Here is a 19142-nt window from a genome sequence, read left to right on the forward strand (position 1 = left end):
AATGTAAGGGGGGGGGTCATTTTGACCCCATAAGATAGCACAATGGTTAACGTGGGCGCTTTGTTCCTTTTAAGTTTTTAGTTCCTCTGACAACTTTTCTTTTAGCATTTATGATCCATTTGGTCCAATTAAATGTTAAAAAGGATCTAAATGTTTCCATATGTGTCCCAGATGTGTGTAGGGAGGGATTTTGGAATGAACCTGAAATGTTATATATTTTTCTTCTCACAAAAATGGCCTGTTGGAGGGAACTGTCTGTCATTTGACAAAAATCCCCATCTGAGTGATTCCTGTTAGGTTAACTCACAATCACCTCAAAGAGGAAAAAAAACAAAACCATTATACATTTAAACCAAAGACGTTGCTGCACGAGTGCACGCAGCTCAGAAGCTTCTAAACACAAAGAGTGCTTAGATGGGGGGGTAAATGTGTATTTATGTTAGTATAATAAATGAGGGAGTCTTTTTTTTTGTCTTTGGACAGTATTAGTGGTAGTGCGTCTTATTGTTGCTGCCCTGGCCGGCTGTTTGTTTTCACTGCCTGGGTGTGTGAGTGTTTGGTGTGGGAGGAGGAAAAGCGTTGATTCTGGAGCCCTTAGTGCACGGGAGGCTTCTGTTCTGTTTACTATCTCTGCAGCAGTCAGTTGAAGCCCGGAGGGAAAATACCTCCCACTGTAGACGATAAGCATTCTGACAGGTAGAGTTAGCAAAAACAGCCAACAATTGGTTTTTCTAGCAAAAATGTCACACAAAACCCCAAACTGTGAGTCAACACCCGGACATGGAGACTCACGCTAGACCAAACACGTCATCCATGGATCTGCATGGTGAAAGTGCAGCCTGAAGTGGGAGGGGCACATTGACCTGAGGTTACTCCGCCCACCTTCGCAATGCTCTAAAAGTAAAACATGGGAAGCACTGACAATCAAAAAGAACATCCAGGAGGCGGACCTTAACATAAAAAACAAAAAGGGTCAATAAAGCCAATAAAGTTTTTTACTCCATTTCTGAGTACTGTGCAGGAGTTTCTCCGACAGCATCTTTGTCACACAAAAACCCTGAAACTATGGAAGCATTTCTGTAACACAATTAAAAATAAAAGTCAATACCAAAAATGCTTTTTCATTTTCAAAATGAAGCTGCGTTTGTTGACTCAAAATTAAAATGAAAATCAATCCGCCAAACTGGTTTTTCTGCCTCCATCCTGCAAATGCTGACTGGCATTGAATTATCCTACACTTTTTGAGGGGGAGATGTGAAAACGAAAATGCAATCCCCTCTTTGCATTTTCGCTTTAATTATGTGAGAGTAAGCAGTGTTGAAGTGGAAAATGAAAAAGCATTTAGGAGGATTGATTTTTCATTTTTATTTTGACTCATCTGATGCAGTTACATTGTGAAAATGAAAAAGCATTTCTGTTGATCCATTTTAATTGTCAAATAGATATTTATAATTGAACTTTGCTACACATTTACTAGAGAACTTTTTGACAATGAAATGTCAAAAACCATTTTCTTTATCATTTTAATAAGTTACAAAAAGAGCGGTATTGAAGAAGAAAAAGAAAACTGATTTGGTGGATTGATTTTTCATTTTATTTTTGAGTCATTGAATGCAGCTGCATTTCAAAAGCATTTCTGTTGCTGACGTTTATTTTTAATTATGCTACAGAAATGCTTCCATATGGATCCAGTTGGGAGGGACATCTGCTGAGATGCCCTCCGGATAAACTCAGAGCTCAATGCAAAAAGAAACGCTAGCGTTCAGGTGGACGCCAGAGATTTGGGTAGAACATGTTTGAGTGATGATAGTTGTCTCTTTTTAAACCCAAAATTACCTTTTTTAGGAAAAGAGTCATTTGAAAACAACAGATTAAAAGAAAAAGATTGTTTTAGTTTTACCTGAAGCAGCCTAATAAAAAAAAAAACAGAAGGAAAAAGTTAAAAGAAGAATCTTGATTTCAGGTGAGCGGGTATGTCTCAGACTGCACAGATAAATAGTGTCACCATTATTAAACGATGGTTTCGTAGATGGGTTTACTACGGGAATAACTGTTTGTTTAAAGAAAATAAGTGCGTTTAAGCAAACAAAACCTTTTCACTGTTTATCAGAATTACTTTAGCTTGGTTTCCTGTTTCCCACCTTTTGTGTAGCGTCTTGAGAAATTCAGCTTTAAGGCCGTGTCATAAAGCTAATATGTACATTTTGCACATTTTACACGGATGAAAATTGGTCATGCGTGAATAGATGTGGAAACAGTGAGAGGGGTTGTGGGTTGTGTCCGAATTCCTTCTCTACTCACTATTTAGCGCGTTCCCCATTTTGTAGTTCTGTCCGAATCTACAATTCCAAAATCCAGTGCTCTAGAAATGTCCCAGAAGTCTCTACGAAAAACCAGCGTGCATTGATGCTCACTAGATTGACGAATATAACCCTCAATGCATTGAACGGATCAATTTTTATAATTTTTAATAAACCATCAACGTTTATATCTTTAGAAGACTCTGGGCTCATAAATAATCGTCGCAAAACGCTCATATTTATTAGATTTTAACTTCTTGAAATGGATGACATCCTATTTGCCATTTTAAAAGTAGTGCGGGTATAAAACAGGTATAAAAAATCATGCTTTTTTGGTTATTTTTGTGTGAAATGCCCAAATAAAAAATGGGAAAATAAAACAATGTTTTCACTAAGGTGACAGTTGGTTTAGTCGACAGACTTGATGCTTTTGTGAGGACATTTATGCTAAATGCAAAAACATCTGAAATATGGAGAAAAAAGGTCAAAGCTGGTGCCCAATTTAGAAAGAAAAGAAAAGAAAAAGAGGAGAAAAGAGACAAAGAAAAGGGTAATATAGCATAGCTAGATGCACGTTTTCTAAATTTGAATGCTACCTGCCCTACAACAACAACAACGTTGCAGAGGAAAAATCTCTTGTTTGGTCTATCATGACCAAAACTGAAGTAGGCCCAAATATTTTAAATAACGTCATTTTTAAGATTTTCTTCTTAAATGTTTGCTCTGCCTTAACTTGTAACATTAGTTATGATTCGTGTGTCTGTCTGCTGTGTCACAAAGTTTTTGTTGTGTTTTACTGTTGTATATTAGTTCATAATGTTAAATGAGCTGTGATGGTAGCATGCTGCTGCTGCTGCTGCTGCTGCTGCTGCTGCTGCTGCTGCTGCTGCTGCTGCTGATGCTGCTGATGCTGCTGCTGATGCTGCTGCAGCTGCTGCTGCTGCTGCTGATGCTGCTGATGCTGCAGCTGCTGCAGCTGTTAGCTTTTCAAAACTCCAGTTGATCAAGTCATACCTGAGATCACCAAAGTCTCAGGAGCAACTCACTAACCTGCTGTTGTTAGTATCAATCATTCAGTAGGGAAGCAGATTTTATATGATTTATTATTGACAAACTTGCATCAAGGAAGGCCACAAAGGTTAGGTTTTAGTTAGTGTTTTCTGTTCTTAGTGCTGCAGTTACATTTATTCTAGTGTGTTATTAGTGTGATTTGTAGTTTATAATATTTATTTTAGATTATTTATTTGTGTTTGATTAAATATTTCCTAACGGTATTTTTGCCATGCTGATAGTCTTTTAATTTTTATGTTCCTATAACTGTTATAATGCAGTGCAGAATTCTGATAAACATCTTTTTTTTTATATCAATTTCTTAGTTTCAGTTACAATAAATGGACAAAGTGACTCTAATGGGGGGGGGGGGGGGGGGGGGGGGGGGCAGAGGAGGGTCTCGCCCGGGGAGTAATTCAGGGTAGAACCGCCACTGGTTAGGGGTTAGGGTGGGAAATCGGACAGAGCCGTGGTCTTTACGTGAAATTTTCACAGATTTATCATGAATAAACATGTTAAAAAACACGAAAAAAAAGTATAATCCACACAAAGAAGACGTAACCCAACGTGGAACATGAACCGTTAATGATTATTGCGCTAATTACATGCAGTTCATTAGTGATTCAGGCATCAATGATGTCATCTGAACGTGATCTGTGCGCCGTGTACGTGATCTAAAAGTTACACATCAGTGGTTCATGCATGAAAAGTCTGTTAGACAAACGTGGAACGCTCCTGGAAAGACACACATTTGTGTATCTCACAAAAATCACACGTAATTGCAGAAGATTTATGTAATAATTGCGTATAAACTACGTAAATTGCGTAATTCTCAACCGACCAAAAATTTTTAACAGAACAAAACTGAATTCACGTTAAAACCCGTCGTCTGAAACCCTCGAGGGACATCTGAACACATCGACAAACGCAAGAAACATTTATGAATGACGTAGATCAGTGGTCCCCAACCCCCGGGCTCCCGGATATCTGCCCGCTCCGGGGGTCATTTGGGGTCATTTGGTACCGGGCTGCAGAGAAAGAATATATAACTTGCATTACTTCTGTTTTATTTATTTCGGAATCTGAAAGATGTTTTATTTTGAAAAATTGCCCAATTCTTTGGTACATCAGTCTATGTCATTTTTGACGCATTCCAAGGCGCTCTTCTCGGTCACGTGTTAAGTTACCGCTAAAATAAAATCCAGGAACTAGCAAAATGAGTAAAAAACAAAATGTCTTTGGAAAGTTTCTTTGCCGAGGGGAAAATGCCCAGCCAGGAGAAAGAAGAAGAGCCTTCAACTTCCAAAATAAGAAAGCTAAATTTAATAGACAGTACCTTTTTTTGCACCACGAGAGTGTGGGAAGGGGAGATGATGATGAGACCTGTGCGATGTCAACTTTTAAGCGAGTCAAACTAAAAGCACAGAGTTCGTCTTGTCACGTATTTGATCCTCCCTCATCCTAGTATTGCTACAATAATCATCCGCCTATACTTGAAATACCGGTCCGTGAAAGTTTGTGTGATGTCATACCGGTCCGTGGCATGAATACGGTTGGGGACCACTGACGTAGATCACGCATGGATCACGGAGGACTGAGATTTCATACACTGAAAATGCACAAAATGTACGTGGTGGTTGTTTGACACGACCTTAAGACTACAGCTTTATAAATTAAGTGGGGGGGGGGGGGGGGTTCCTCCTTTTTTCCAATTTATAAACGGATGGTTTCATAATTTGAGAAGTCCAAGTCTGTGAGGACGTCACATCCTCAAGTAAAAAATAATTTGTATTTTTGTTTTATTTTTTCTGTACCTGTCAGAGTTTTTGAGTGAATGGCGGGTCAAATTTAGGAAGAATTGTGAGACAAAAATGGTCTTTTCAGTCCAGGACAAAGTTATTGTTCCGGTGACACTATTGTTGTTTCTCCTGTGTGTGTAGTATAAAAAAACAACAACAGTTTGTGTTGACTTTATCGTGTTTGTGTGTTTTAAAAAGAGCAAAGCGGCCGCCCGGAAGTGCGTCATCGCTGAGGTCATGAAGAAGGAGGAAACAGATTTCCACAGCTAAGATGGCGGAGGAACAGCAGGAATCATCACAGGGAGAGATGGAGGGTGAGAGGAGCCCCTGTGGCACGAAAAACCCCGCGTGCCGACCTGTCAGTTCTGCCGAACATCCGGACCGGATGTGACCGGAGCTCCGAGCGGGATGATGTCCGCCCGATGCTCCGGTAGACTGAAGTGTAAACGGGTCGCAGCTGCTCGGCTAACGATAACCGAGCCACACAAAGGAAACGCTGTAGTGCAGCGGCCGACCGATAGCCCCCCTCCCCCAGTGCCAGAGCTCGATGAGGACCCGTCGGAGGCCAGAACCCATGCAGACTCTGCAGGACGGATGTCTTTTCGTTGATAATTAGTTTTGTTTTGACGCAGCATCATCATGAGCTAAACCCTTTAGCTGTCTGTCTGTCTGTGTCTGTCACAGAGACAGACAGACAGCGGTACCGGTTCTGATGGGTTCAGACGACATCCAACTTGTTTTTGAACCCTCATCAGCATCCTGTGCTGCTACCCTTTGACTCGCGTTTCGTGAGTTTTTTTTCCCCCAAAAACGCGCGCGCCGACTTTGTTTTTATTTCCCAACCAGTGCAGCGGACGATGCAGAGACGATCTTTGAATCTGCTTTGTACTTTGGAGTGGCTCTAGGTTCTAGAGAGTTCTGTGGTGCTGTTGTTGTGGCTGCTGCTGCTGCTCTCAGGTAAAGCTAAAAGCGCTCGTGTCTTCCAGGTGTGAACTGCCTCGCGCATGATGAGGCCATCATCGCTCAGCAGGACCGGATCCAGCAGGAGGTGAGGAAACCCCATCACTGGACCGGGCTCAGATGCTGAGCTCGGTACTGGTCTGATGTCTGTGATGATCACGTCTGGATCTTCACGTTTCAGAGAGTTGAAGTTTAAGAAAATCTTTAAATGGAATGAGGAAAACTCTAGATTTGCCATTTTAGTGATCTATATTGCGTTGACGATGGAACTTGCAATACATGAACAAATAGCAAAACAACCGAAAACATTATTTCTATTCCACTGCAACAGTTCATTTAAGTAAGGGCCAACATGCATTATACTTAAAATGACACTCATCTACATAGGAGGCAGAAATTGACATGAAAGGGCTCCATCCGATTGGTCAACAACGTGAATGCGTCCAATGATTGGTCAACAACGTGAATGCGTCCAAATGCTTGGTCCACAACGTGAATGTGTCCATCCGATTGGTCAACAACGTGAATGCGTCCATCCGATTGGTCAACAACGTGAATGCGTCCATCCGATTGGTCAACAACGTGAATGCATCCAATGATTGGTCAACAACGTGAATGCGTCCAAATGCTTGGTCAACAACGTGAATGCGTCCAAATGCTTGGTCAACAACGTGAATGTGTCCATCCGATTGGTCAACACTGAATTTGTCCAAATAATTGGTCAACAACGTGAATGCATCCAAATTCTTGGTCAACAACCTGAATGCACCAATGATTGGTCAACAACGTGAATGTGTCCAAATAGTTGGTCAACACCGTGAATGTGTCCATCCGATTGGTCAACAACGTGAATGCGTCCAAATGCTTGGTCAACATCGTGAATGAGTCCATCCGATTGGTCAAAAACGTGAATGCGTCCAATGATTGGTCAACAACGTGAATGCGTCCAAATGTTTGGTCAACAACGTGAATGTGTCCATCCGATTGGTCAACAACGTGAATGCGTCCAAATAATTGGTCAACAACCTGAATGCGTCCAATGATTGGTCAACAACGTGAATGTGTCCATCCGATTTGTCAACACTGTGAATATGTCCAAATAATTGGTCAACATCGTGAATGTGTCCATCCGATTGGTCAACACTGAATTTGTCCAAATGATTGGTCAACAACGTGAATGCATCCAAATGCTTGGTCAACAACGTGAATGTGTCCATCCGATTGGTAAACACTGTGAATTTGTCCAAATAATTGGTCAACAACGTGAATGCGTCCAATGATTGGTCAACAACGTGACTGCGTCCAATGACTGGTCAACAACGTGAATGTGTCCATCCGATTGGTAAACACTGTGAATTTGTCCAAATAATTGGTCAACAACGTGAATGTGTCCATCCGATTGGTCAACACTGAATTTGTCCAAATAATTGGTCAACAACGTGAATGCATCCAATGATTGGTCAACAACGTGAATGCGTCCAATGATTGGTCAACAACGTGAATGTGTTCATCCGATTGGTAAACACTGTGAATTTGTCCAAATAATTGGTCAACAACGTGAATGCGTCCAATGATTGGTCAACAACGTGAATGCGTCCAATGATTGTTCAACAACGTGAATGTGTCCATCCGATTGGTAAACACTGTGAATTTGTCCAAATAATTGGTCAACAACGTGAATGTGTCCATCCGATTGGTCAACACTGAATTTGTCCAAATAATTGGTCAACAACGTGAATGCGTCCAATGATTGGTCAACAACGTGAATGCGTCCAATGATTGGTCAACAACGTGAATGTGTCCATCCGATTGGTAAACATTGTGAATTTGTCCAAATAATTGGTCAACAACGTGAATGTGTCCATCCGATTGGTCAACACTGAATTTGTCCAAATAATTGGTTAACAACGTGAATGCATCCAAATGCTTGGTCAACAACCTGAATGCGTCCAATGATTGGTCAACAACGTGAATGTGTCCAAATAGTTGGTCAACACCGTGAATGTGTCCATCCGATTGGTCAACAACGTGAATACGTCCAAATGCTTGGTCAACATCGTGAATGAGTCCATCCGATTGGTCAACAACGTGAATGCGTCCAATGATTGGTCAACAACGTGAATGCGTCCAAATGCTTGGTCAACAACGTGAATGCGTCCATCCTATTGGTCAACACCGTGAATTTGTCCAAATAATTGGTCAACAACGTGAATGTTTCTATCCGATTGGTCAACAACGTGAATGCGTCCATCCGATTGGTCAACAACGTGAATGCGTCCAATGATTGGTCAACAACGTGAATGCGTCAAATGATTGGTCAACAACGTGAATGCGTCCAAATGCTTGGTCAACAACGTGAATGTGTCCATCCGATTGGTCAACAATGTGAATGCGTCCAAATGCTTGGTCAACAACGTGAATGTGTCCATCCGATTGGTCAACAACGTAAATGCGCCAATGATTGGTCAACAACGTGAATGCGTCCAAATGCTTGGTCAACAACGTGAATGTGTCCATCCGATTGGTCAACAACGTGGATGCGTCCAAATTTTTGGTCAACAACGTGAATGCGTCCAAATGATTGGTCAACAACGTGAATGCATCCGAATGATTGGTCAACAACGTGAATGCGTCCATCCTATTGGTCAACACCGTGAATTTGTCCAAATAATTGGTCAACAACGTGAATGTGTCTATCCGATTGGTCAACAACGTGAATGTGTCTATCCGATTGGTCAACAACGTGAATGTGTCTATCCGATTGGTCAACAACGTGAATGCGTCCATCGATTGTCAAACGCATGAAGGGATTTATTTGATTCTTTAAATACTTCAAGCTGCCATTGTGCACGTTTAAGGTAACCATTAATCGCAATTTCTGCAGACTTTCGCGATATGCGTATTGCACAGCTTGATATCGTGAAAATGATCCTTTTTTTTTCACTTGAAAAGTCATTCAACCACAATGCATTGTGGTGTATATTTGCAAATGTAGATGGTGTCCAAATTCCTTCATGAAGCACTACTCGATGCACTATATAGGGCGTTCCACTTTTTTTATTGGTGGGGGATTCCGAATGTACAGTTCCAAATTTCAGTGCCCTGGAATTTCTTTCTACGAGAAATTAGTAGGCATCGATGTTACAAGATTGGCCAACGTAAACTACAGTGCAACGCTTCTTTGTTTGTAGAGAAAATGTTTCAATTTTATTTTTATAAACTGTTCATGTTTTCATCACCGTGGATTAAAATCTTTTTCAAGGTCGTGTCACACAGCCGAGTACTTTTTGAGCATTTTCCTCGTATGAAATGTTGTTCTTTCTCGCCTTCGTCGTTTGTCGATATGCATAGGTGTCCGTCGAGGGTTTCAGCTGATGGATCATTACGTGAATTTGGTTTTGAGTTTAAAATTTTGAGAATTATACAGTTTGTGCCTGTTGTACACACAATTATTACATAAACTATAATTGTGCTTGATTTTCGCAAGATGCATACACAAATCTGTGTCTTTCAACGACTGTTTATCTTATGTCTAACATACTTTTTATGCATGAACCACCGTTGTATAACTTTTATATCACCAGTGACCAGTTTTCATCCGGGCTATATCAATGTACATAGTGGCTGTGGGACACAGGCTTTAATTGTTCATATTTATTTATGAGGTTCTTGCTTCTGGAAATCGGTGATGTCATAATAATAATAATAGTCAGCGTGGAGTCTGAATTGCTGTTTAAAACTTCTAGATAGTTTTTAAGTGATAGCGGAGAAATCTTCCCACAACAGAGAAAACACTTCCCAACTAGCTAGCGACATGAACATCAGTGAATTTAGAGGCGGCCCTTCTTGGTGCTTTCCTTTATGACAAGACACGAATATGGACATTAACGTCTGGACAACGTTGAGTTATTGTTCTGGCTGTCCACTATTTCAAGAGTTACTGTATCGTGATTGCACCAACTTGTTTTGGGAGTGAACCGAGCTGTCAGAATGTTGGTTTGTATTCTATTCGTAAAGTTTGACAAACTGACTTTTCTGACTTTTTCGTTGACCTTCCCTTTAGCGCAGCATCATCTAGTGCAGTGGTCCCCAACCTTTTTGTTACCGCGGACCGGTACAACGCAAGACACGTTTACCGCGGGGGGGGGGGGTTTGAGGCACGTTTACCGCTGCCTATTAAAGGCAGATTTCCCTCTTTTAGGGGGTGCAGGTTCCTCTTCTGTCCCTTCATTGGACCGTTTCCCCTTGTCAAAGCAACTTTCTAAAGAAGTTTGTTTTTTTGCTCATTTTGTTTTTTTGTGTTTAATTTTAGCGGGGTGTATCACGTGATGTTTGGTGTCGCGACTTTGACGTGCGTTAAGTGTGACGGATGTAACAGAGAGAATCCGGTCACTTTTCAAAATAAAACGTTTTTTTCTCTCGAAAAAAAGCAATAAAATGGAAATTATTTTTTCTTTCTGTGCGTCCCGGTGCCAAGTGTCCCGCGGCCCGGTACCGGTCCATTGGTGCCACTACACCAATTTCTGTTCTATGCGACTGTTTTTAACAGTTTTAAAATAGGCCATTCTTTGATGGTGCGGAAAAATACAGTAGAACAAAAGCATTTGTGTGAATCCAAACCTGTAGTAAAAGTTGCAGAGAGTCTCTCAGTGCAAACACAAACTGTGATGTGTGTTTGTGTGAGTGTGCAGATCGCCAACACGAACCCCCTGGTGTCGGAGAGACAGGAGCTGTCGGTGCTGCAGAAAGAATATGCGGAGGACGACATGGTTTATCAGCTCAAGATCAAGGTCGGTGGGCTCACGCATCTCCGCCTCCGTCTTCGCTCTCCTTACATTCGGTTTACTAATGTTCCAACTGCCGCATAGATTTTAAAATTACGCCCTTTGATGTCGTCGCAGGATCTCCACAAAAAGTACTCTCATATTCGGAAGACACGGCCTGACGGAAACTGTTTCTACAGGGCCTTTGGTTTTGCACACCTCGAATCCCTGTTAGAAGACAGCAAAGAGCTTCAGAGGTTAGTGTTTTCTAAAGGACCGGTTCTGTCTCATTGGGTTCATGATGTGCTGCGTTCTCACCAAACGACAAGTTCCAAATTGGCTGCTGGACGTCTTTCCAGAAATGGGTTAATAAAGGTGACGGTCGCGCCATGTCCTGCCGATCTGACAGTTTGCATATTGCCCTGACAAAATTCACCTGTGCGGGTCAGAGAGGAGAGGCCTGCCCTCTAATTAGAGTGCCATCAGTTGTAGAAAAAAGGAGACCTAAAACGACAAAGACAGAGGATATGGGAGTCAGAGAGGAGGTAACTGAAAGAGGCTCCAACTCTCAACCCCGCTTCCACAACCTGAAAGACCGACATCGTTTCAGTGGAAGCCCGATTGGATGCAGCATCCACCAAACATCTGCTCCAAACCTGGATCCAATTTGCTGCACAACAAACCGGACCAAGAAACAAAAACTCTTCAAAGAAAACACTGAACTTATCTTCTAAAACAAGAAAGACTGTTGGACCGGACTCCCTGTAAAAGGGACTGGATACAGGAAACAACGGCCCCAGAAACCCGGGACGGATTTCTAAGGAGTACCTGGACCGACATTTTAGATAGATGGATGGATAGATAGATAGATAGAATTTATTCCAGACTCATGCTCCAATCAGTAAAAAGGAGTACACAGACCCACTACATTTAAAACAAATACACAGTGTCAAGAATACACAAGTTGAGGTACAGTGTATAGTTACAGTTAATAAAAACGTTAATAAAAAATACTTGATAAAAATAAATTGATTAAAAATGATAAGAATAAATACAAAGATAAAAAGATTACATATACATACCACACTATAAAAACCTTAATTACAATGACAAATAAAAAGACAGTCCCTCCAGTGTTTCCATAAATTTGACCGGAAACATATGGGACTAAATCTAATGTTGCTTATAGCCAAGATGAGAGTATTCTCTGAAGCGTTTAATCTGCAGATAAATTTGAACATAAGCGAGCGCATGCAAGCCCAGAGAGTTTTAATTCTGAGAGAAATGAAAAGCTCACTAGCACTCGTCCTCCTTGGCTTATTTAAAAGCACTCTTAGAGCATCATTGTACGCCACCTGCAGCTTTCTCGTACTGGCACTTTTATAGTTCGCCCAAAGATGAGCTGTATACAGAGGAGTGCAAAAAGCTTTAAATAATGTCACCTTGACTCCTTCCGTACACATACCAAACTTTCGAGAAAAAGTGTTTGCTTGGCTGTATACCACACGACACTGCCTGTAGATGTCTGCGTCATCTGACAAGTCTTCTGAAACGACATGCCCAAGATACTTGATCTTATTAGTACACACAAGCACAGCATTTGACAGGTAAAAATCATTTAATCCTCAAACAGGAGAACAAAAGGTACCCAGAGGAACAAGACTGTGTGGCCTTGCATTCTAGCTTCCTTTGAGCAATGCACATCCTAAAGAACAGCAACAATAAGAGTTTAATACGTCAGGAGAGAGACCTGACTTTTCCTCAGGAAAAGTCATCCACAAACTGTCAAAATGTGTGGGAGGAGCTACTGTCCAATTATTTTTAATCCTCAACGTTACAGAAGCATTGACTGTTTATCTCGTTCACAATGCATAGAAGACATGAATAGCCGCGTTTACATGGGCAAAAGTAATCGGAATGAACGCCTGATCGGAAAGAAAATGCGTCATGTAAACGCGCCATTCAGAAAACTCTGCCCCGATCAGACTCGTTCGGATCAGAATTTCTTTCCGATCGAGATAGGTGGGTTATACCGATCGTTTATCCTATCGTGGAGCATGTAAACGGTCATTCCGATCGTGTGTCACTACTGCTCTGGTTTAAGTCACGCATAGACGGTGTTTCGCTGAGAGAAAAGCATTGGAGCGCATAGGGGACCGCTCTCGCCCCGCTGGCTCTCCCGTCTCTTTCACCCCTCACGAGGGAGGTACGGGGAAGGAGCTCTTCGTGCCCCCCGACGCTCACTCGGTACACTGGCACCCGAGTGAGCAGAGGAGCTGGGTTAATAACTCCGTGTCTGAGGGGAGGAGGATGCTTGTTCGGTGTGCGTTTTTTTTGTTTTGTTTTGTTATGTGTGGGAGAATTCAGACTGCGAGGCGTTCCGCCGCTCTGGGTTAGCGGCTGAAGGACTCAGGAGAGCCGCCAGCTCACGCAGCCAGTTTGGGGAAGCAGAAATAAATGTCGCTCAGTCCTTTTCAACACTACTGCGCATGCCCAAATGATTCATTCCAACCGAAAGTGTGAGCCATGTTCTAGTTGTTCTAATCGGAAAAAGGTTTTCTGATCCCATGTGAACGGTTGAATTTTAACCCGACCATTGATCCGATCAAGATATTCTGCCCATGTAACCGCGGCTATTGATGTTTTAGCGATCAGGCTGCTTTATTTTGAAGAGCTTTACTTAAAGATCGGTAATTCTGTCTCCATGACTGGATTCATGGCATCATTCAGAGATTCTCCCGGTTCGGCGAGCTTCACTGTCTGCTGCAAGAGCGGCGTCTGAACGACGGGCGATTTCAGCGGTACTTCCGTCTCTGTCACCCAGTTTGACAACTCGCCGTCCCGCATTCGTCCGAGGAGAGAAGAATAAAAATAAAGGATCTTTTTATTATTGATTCCATGTAAATAAAATCAAACATGTGGCGACCCCTGATGGGAGAAGCCGAAAGTGGAAGAAGAAGAAGGAGAACCTGAACTCCACCCACTGATTACATCAACACTTGACTGGTCAAAACTGAGTTCCTGATTGGTTGACGCAAATTTTTCACCAAAGTTCAGATTTTTTAAATCTGAAAACACTGAGGCATAAAACCAAAAAAAACCCCAGATTTCCGGCCGCAGGTGCACCAGTCTGCCTCCACAAAGTTAAAATATTTGCTTTTGTGGCAAACCAGAAAAGGGTCTGCACCACATTATGTGGTAAGCTTTCCCAATGAGATAATCCTTGCACATTTATTAGGGCGGGCTTTCTGTTAACCAATCAGAAGATGGAATAACTTTATTAGGGCCCCAAAGGGGAGTTTGGCAGGGGCAGTTCTTTGAGTTGAGTTCCTGACATTCTCCTAAGTCTCTGTGATTGGTTAACTGGGTTTTTATGCCCCGCCCTAATATTTGTTGTAGAATCCTCTCCTCAAAAGGTTGGAACATTTGTTTCAAAACCTTTTTTTGGGTGTAGAAACATGTTTTTGCCAGCAGGTGGCAGACCTCTGCAATCTTGCTTGTTATACCATGGTTCGGGGGAATTCTCGATTATGATTGGCTGCTGGGTGTGCATGAAAAAGTGACAACCCCATGACTAAAATAAAAGTTCCGGTCACATAGCCTAAATGTTTGTATCACTGCGCCGGTTTCTTTAAAACAAACTTAATTTTCATCTTCTGGACAAAAACATGCGGTAAGAGGTGAACTTTCTCTCTGAACTGATGCTTTATTTAACACATCGTGATCATCGGCATATATATATACACATCACTTTCCTTTGCTGCCTGTAAAAGGGATCGCGCTACACATTTACCTCAACAGTTGGAAGCCTCTTTCTTCATCGATTCAGTGTTATAACTCATTTATGTTTCATTCATTTTTTCTAATGAACTCCCGTTTTTGCGTGTTGCACGTCTGCAGGTTCAAAGCGGTGGCCGCCAAAAGTAAACTGGACTTGGTTAATGAAGGCTTCACCGAGTTCACCATTGAAGATTTCCACAACACCGTAAGTGTCCCACTGAGCCCTGGGTCGGGGTGACTGTCCTAAATATCTTCCCAACAAGCTCTGCTGTTTTTAGAAGATTTTTTTTACTGTCTAACTAACGCGTGTGACGGACGGACATGTCTGATGTTGAAAGGAAACACTGTAAACCAGGGGATCTCAAAGCGCGGCCCGTGGTGGGCTAATGGGGCCATTGCTTGGGATAAATAGTGCTTCATGGTTTCTGGCGACATCTACAGGAAAGAAAGATCATCACACCCGGGTGTCAATGGTACAGTGTATTAATTTTACCACAAGAGGGCAGACAACATTTTCTATGCCACTGCCTGTGTGGAGAAAGGATGGACCGTGAGGACGGCAGTGGAACCGGAGGATGAGCAGGATTCAGAGAGCCAGAGCGGGTTTCTTTGAGGAAAGCCAGTTGTGTTGGCAAGGAGAAAAGGTGCTTTCAAGCTGAATGAACAAATGTTTACTTAGTCGTACCTCATGGGCTGGATAGAATCGTCATGTGCCTGATGTAAAGCACCATTTACTACAACGAGGCTATGCTGCACAGCAGATAATGTTCACAAAAATGGCTGAATCCAGTGAAGCTGTATCAGAAGCTAGCTACGGTGTGGCTTTAGAAATGCCGCGGCGTAGCAAGGAGAGTTTGAATGCTGAAAGTAGCTGACATTGTCCAGAGCAACCGAAAGTTTTTGAGACAATAAGTCTGTCAAATGATACAAATACTAGAGGAGTAGAAGATCTGGACAGCAACCTCCTACTGCAACTGGGAAAACATCTGGAGGTTCTGGTTAATTGTACAAATGACATTAAAGTTTTTAAAAACAACTTTTTCTGTTTATCCATTTTTTACTTCACCACAATTGGCCCCCAGTCTAATGTCGAGTTCTAAATTTGGCCCTCCATTACAAAAATCCTGAGAACCCCTGCTTTAGACACTCCATGATCCGCTGACCACTGACCAGTGGATCAATGAGTCCACTAAAGTCCTAGTCAGTGGATCGTGGAGTGTCTACAGTATCTCCTTTTGCATTCTTTGTCTTATTGTTTTTTAACCACATACTCTTCTGCATCCTGATTGGCTGTAGACTTTGTCAGTCACTCACCTCCATCCCTGTCGTCCTTAAGTTAATGTCTGAGAAAAGTGTAGAAACCGTGTATGTAGGAGTTTTACAGCCTTAAAACACTTCTAACCCTACTTTGCAGAATCACCCACCTCTGGTTATTTTTCCAACGCAAGCGACTTCTACCTGAAGACTCACTTATCTCCGTTTGTTCTCGCAGTTCATGGATTTGATTGAACTGTGCGAGAAGCAGCCGAGCCTGCAGGAGCTGCTGAGCTCCTTCAACGATCAGAACGTGTCGGACTACGTGGTCGTGTACCTGCGGCTCCTCACCTCAGGGTACCTGCAGCGCGAGAACGGCTTCTTTTTGAATTTCATCGAGGGCGGACGCTCCATCAAGGAATTCTGTCAGCAGGTGAGAACGTTTGTGTGTGGCGCTCCACGGCTGCTTTTCATTGAACGAGCACAAAGACAACCGAGCGAGTGGATTAAGGAACTGAGCGAGTGAACCTTACAACCGCGCAGGCGCAATGCTAAGCGAGTGACCCCGCATTTTACAACTGCACGGTTGCAACACTAACTGGGCGGCGCTCCTGGGTTTGCGAGCAGTGTTCAAGGGGTGTGTTTGTCACTTGGGGGCGGTAACCTTTCTGGTGGATCTGATTGGCTGAATTTTGCATGTCAAATCTGGCGAGGCAGCGTGGCGGATGTAACGTCGATTAAAACGTTAATGAACGACCAACACCAAGGTAAGAATGTGCAGCTGTTTTTTTTTGTATTTTAAGTTTTTCTCGTGTGAAAATCACTTAATTAGGTAAATGTACACTTTAGTTACAGACAGAGCTACGATGCAACTCAAAGTACTAGAAGCGTGTGTTAGCATATGGTTAAAATTAAGTATGACACCTATGTAACTAAGGGCTGCACGGTGGCGCAGTGGTTAGCGCTCTTGCCTCACAGCAAGAAGGCCCCCGGTTCAAGTCCCGGCTGGGGGACATGAAAAACAGAACATCAATGGGGGACTTTTCTGTGTGGAGTTTGCATGTTCTCCCCGTGCATGCGTGGGTTCTCTCCGGGGTCTCCGGCTTCCTCCCACCATCCAAAAACATGCTTCATAGGTTAATTGGCAACTCTAAATTGACCCTAGGTGTGAGTGCGGGAGTGAATGGGTGTGTGAGTGAGGACATTCTACCCTGCAACAAACTGGCGACTTGTTCAGGGTGTCCCCCCTGCCTTCGCCCACAAGTGGCCGGGATAGGCTCCGGCAGCCCCGTGACCCCGAAAGGGATAAAACGGTTAAGAAAATGAATGAATGAATGAACCTATGTAACTAACAGATAAAACTATGTATAAACCTTACAAAAATGAAAAAATAATATAACATGAAGCAACATTTAAAACCAAAAATAAACAATTTTGCAGATTCATTTCATAATACACGGGTGAGATGCTGCTTCATTGTTAGCATTTGTTAGCCACATGCTAACACGCTTCCTGAACTTGTAGCGTAGTAGCTCTGTCTCGGGCCTAACTAAAGTGTAGATGTATATATAAACTATTAATGTGATTTTAACATGAGAAAAACTTGCAGAACAAAAAAACCCACTGCACTTTTCTAATCTTGTTCTTGGCCGTCTTTTTTTCTATTAAAGCCTTCAAAAAAACTGGAAGTCCCGCCCCAATGCCATGCCGGATTTGACGGTCAATCAGACCAACCAGGAAGGTTACCGCCCCCAAGTGACAAACACCGCCCCTGAACATCACTGCAAACCCAGCGAGCGCGCAGGAGCTCGGATTGCAACCGCGCAGTTGCAAAACGCAGGGTCGTTCGGTTAGCATTGCGCTAGCGCGGTTCCTGAATCCACTCGCGCGGTTATCTTTGCACTCGTTCAATGAACGGCAGCTGTGGATGCCGTATTCGTGTTTCCATGAGGAACGACGCCTCTCACCGGGTGTGGGCGTGGCTCTGCTCGATTCAGGAGGTGGAGCCGATGTCCAAAGAAAGCGACCACATTCACATCATCGCCTTGGCCCAGGCCCTGAACGTGTCCATCCTGGTGGAGTACATGGACAGAGGGGAAGGAGGAACTGTAAATCACCACGTCTTCCCAGAGGGCGGCGACCCTCGCATCTTCCTGCTGTACAGACCCGGCCATTACGACATCCTGTACAAATAACACTCCCCACCACAGGCCTGCATCGTCCCGCTGCACCTGCCGGCTGCAGCGCGCTCAAACAAACAAACAAAAAAAAAGGTTCACATTGTTGATACATCTGTATATGAGTTTCTGAGTCAAGTACTTGGGGTGGGGGCAAGAATTCATTTCATACCTCTTTTACCCCTCTGTCGCTCCAAAAATTTCATCTTCATTTGTCTGGAATAAAAAAAAAACTGGACATAGAAATGACTCCAGCCAGAGTTGTACAGTTTTTTTCTGTTGTGGTTGTAAATGTTCTCTTCTTGCTTCGTTTGATTCTCTTCCTTTGTTACACTGCCTTTCATTGAGTTTTATTAAAGCAATTTGCATCTTCCTGTTGCGTTCTTCATTTCAAAATTCACGAAATTTGTGTATTGTTTTTGTAAGGCAGCATCAATAAAATGCCAGTAGTGTTTGCATCTTTAACTTCAAAAGGTTTGAGCGTGTTTGAAGCTTTTTCAGCGCCAACTCCAAGATGGCGGTGAACGTCAGCGGAAGGTTAGTTTACAACTCGAGTGGCGGGAAGGATCTGTGTTAAACTTTATAAATTAAATCAACAAAAAGTGAGAAGGGGGGGGGGGGGGGCATTTTCAATTTGTTCGATCATGTTAAAATGGGCAGGAATAAATCAACCTCCAGGATTGGATGGAAAACCTAAAATAAATACCCCTCCCCCACCACACACATGCATTAAAATGTGAAATAATTGATTAAAGTTGAAACTTTTGTCTGTTTTGAACAATTTATTTAAAAAAAAACCCTACAAGGTCATTTTCTGAGAGTAACAGTCATACCTTAAATTGCAGTCCTTAATGGAAACGATCATTTATGCACAATCTATTACTATAACAAATTAAGCTAAAGGCATTTGTAAAGAAAAAAATGTTACTTTTAATCCATTTAATCCATTTTTATCTCAGTCTGTATGGACAAGTGCTACTTAAATAAAGTTTAATATTGACTTGTTTGGGGAAAATGATCAAAACAAAGATTGTAGAAGTATAATTAGATGTTTTGATG

At 42.5% G+C, this 19142-nt stretch overlaps 1 protein-coding gene across 1 annotated transcript; it reads left to right on the top strand.

Moving 5' to 3' along the window:
• The first annotated feature begins 5322 nt into the window (after nt 1-5322).
• Nucleotides 5323-18456, top strand: otub1b (OTU deubiquitinase, ubiquitin aldehyde binding 1b). The gene is made up of 7 exons (XM_004080052.5): nt 5323-5463; nt 6136-6197; nt 10801-10899; nt 11011-11129; nt 14773-14857; nt 16145-16339; nt 17904-18456. Exons 1-7 carry the CDS (start codon nt 5421-5423, stop codon nt 18099-18101), a joined length of 801 nt encoding a protein of 266 aa, XP_004080100.1. The 5' UTR covers nt 5323-5420; the 3' UTR covers nt 18102-18456.
• Nucleotides 18457-19142: the final 686 nt, after the last annotated feature.

Source organism: Oryzias latipes, chromosome 18 (genome assembly GCF_053564925.1).
Source record: "Oryzias latipes strain Hd-rR chromosome 18, Olatipes_Hd-rR_3.1".
Lineage (NCBI taxonomy): Eukaryota > Metazoa > Chordata > Actinopteri > Beloniformes > Adrianichthyidae > Oryzias > Oryzias latipes.

Coding starts and splice junctions, on each gene's coding strand:
- otub1b (XM_004080052.5), top strand. CDS start 5,421: ATGGCGGAGGAACAGCAGGAATCATCACAGGGAGAGATGGAGG. Junction 6,198..10,800: donor AGGACCGGATCCAGCAGGAG/GTGAGGAAACCC, acceptor GTGAGTGTGCAG/ATCGCCAACACGAACCCCCT. Junction 14,858..16,144: donor TTGAAGATTTCCACAACACC/GTAAGTGTCCCA, acceptor TTGTTCTCGCAG/TTCATGGATTTGATTGAACT.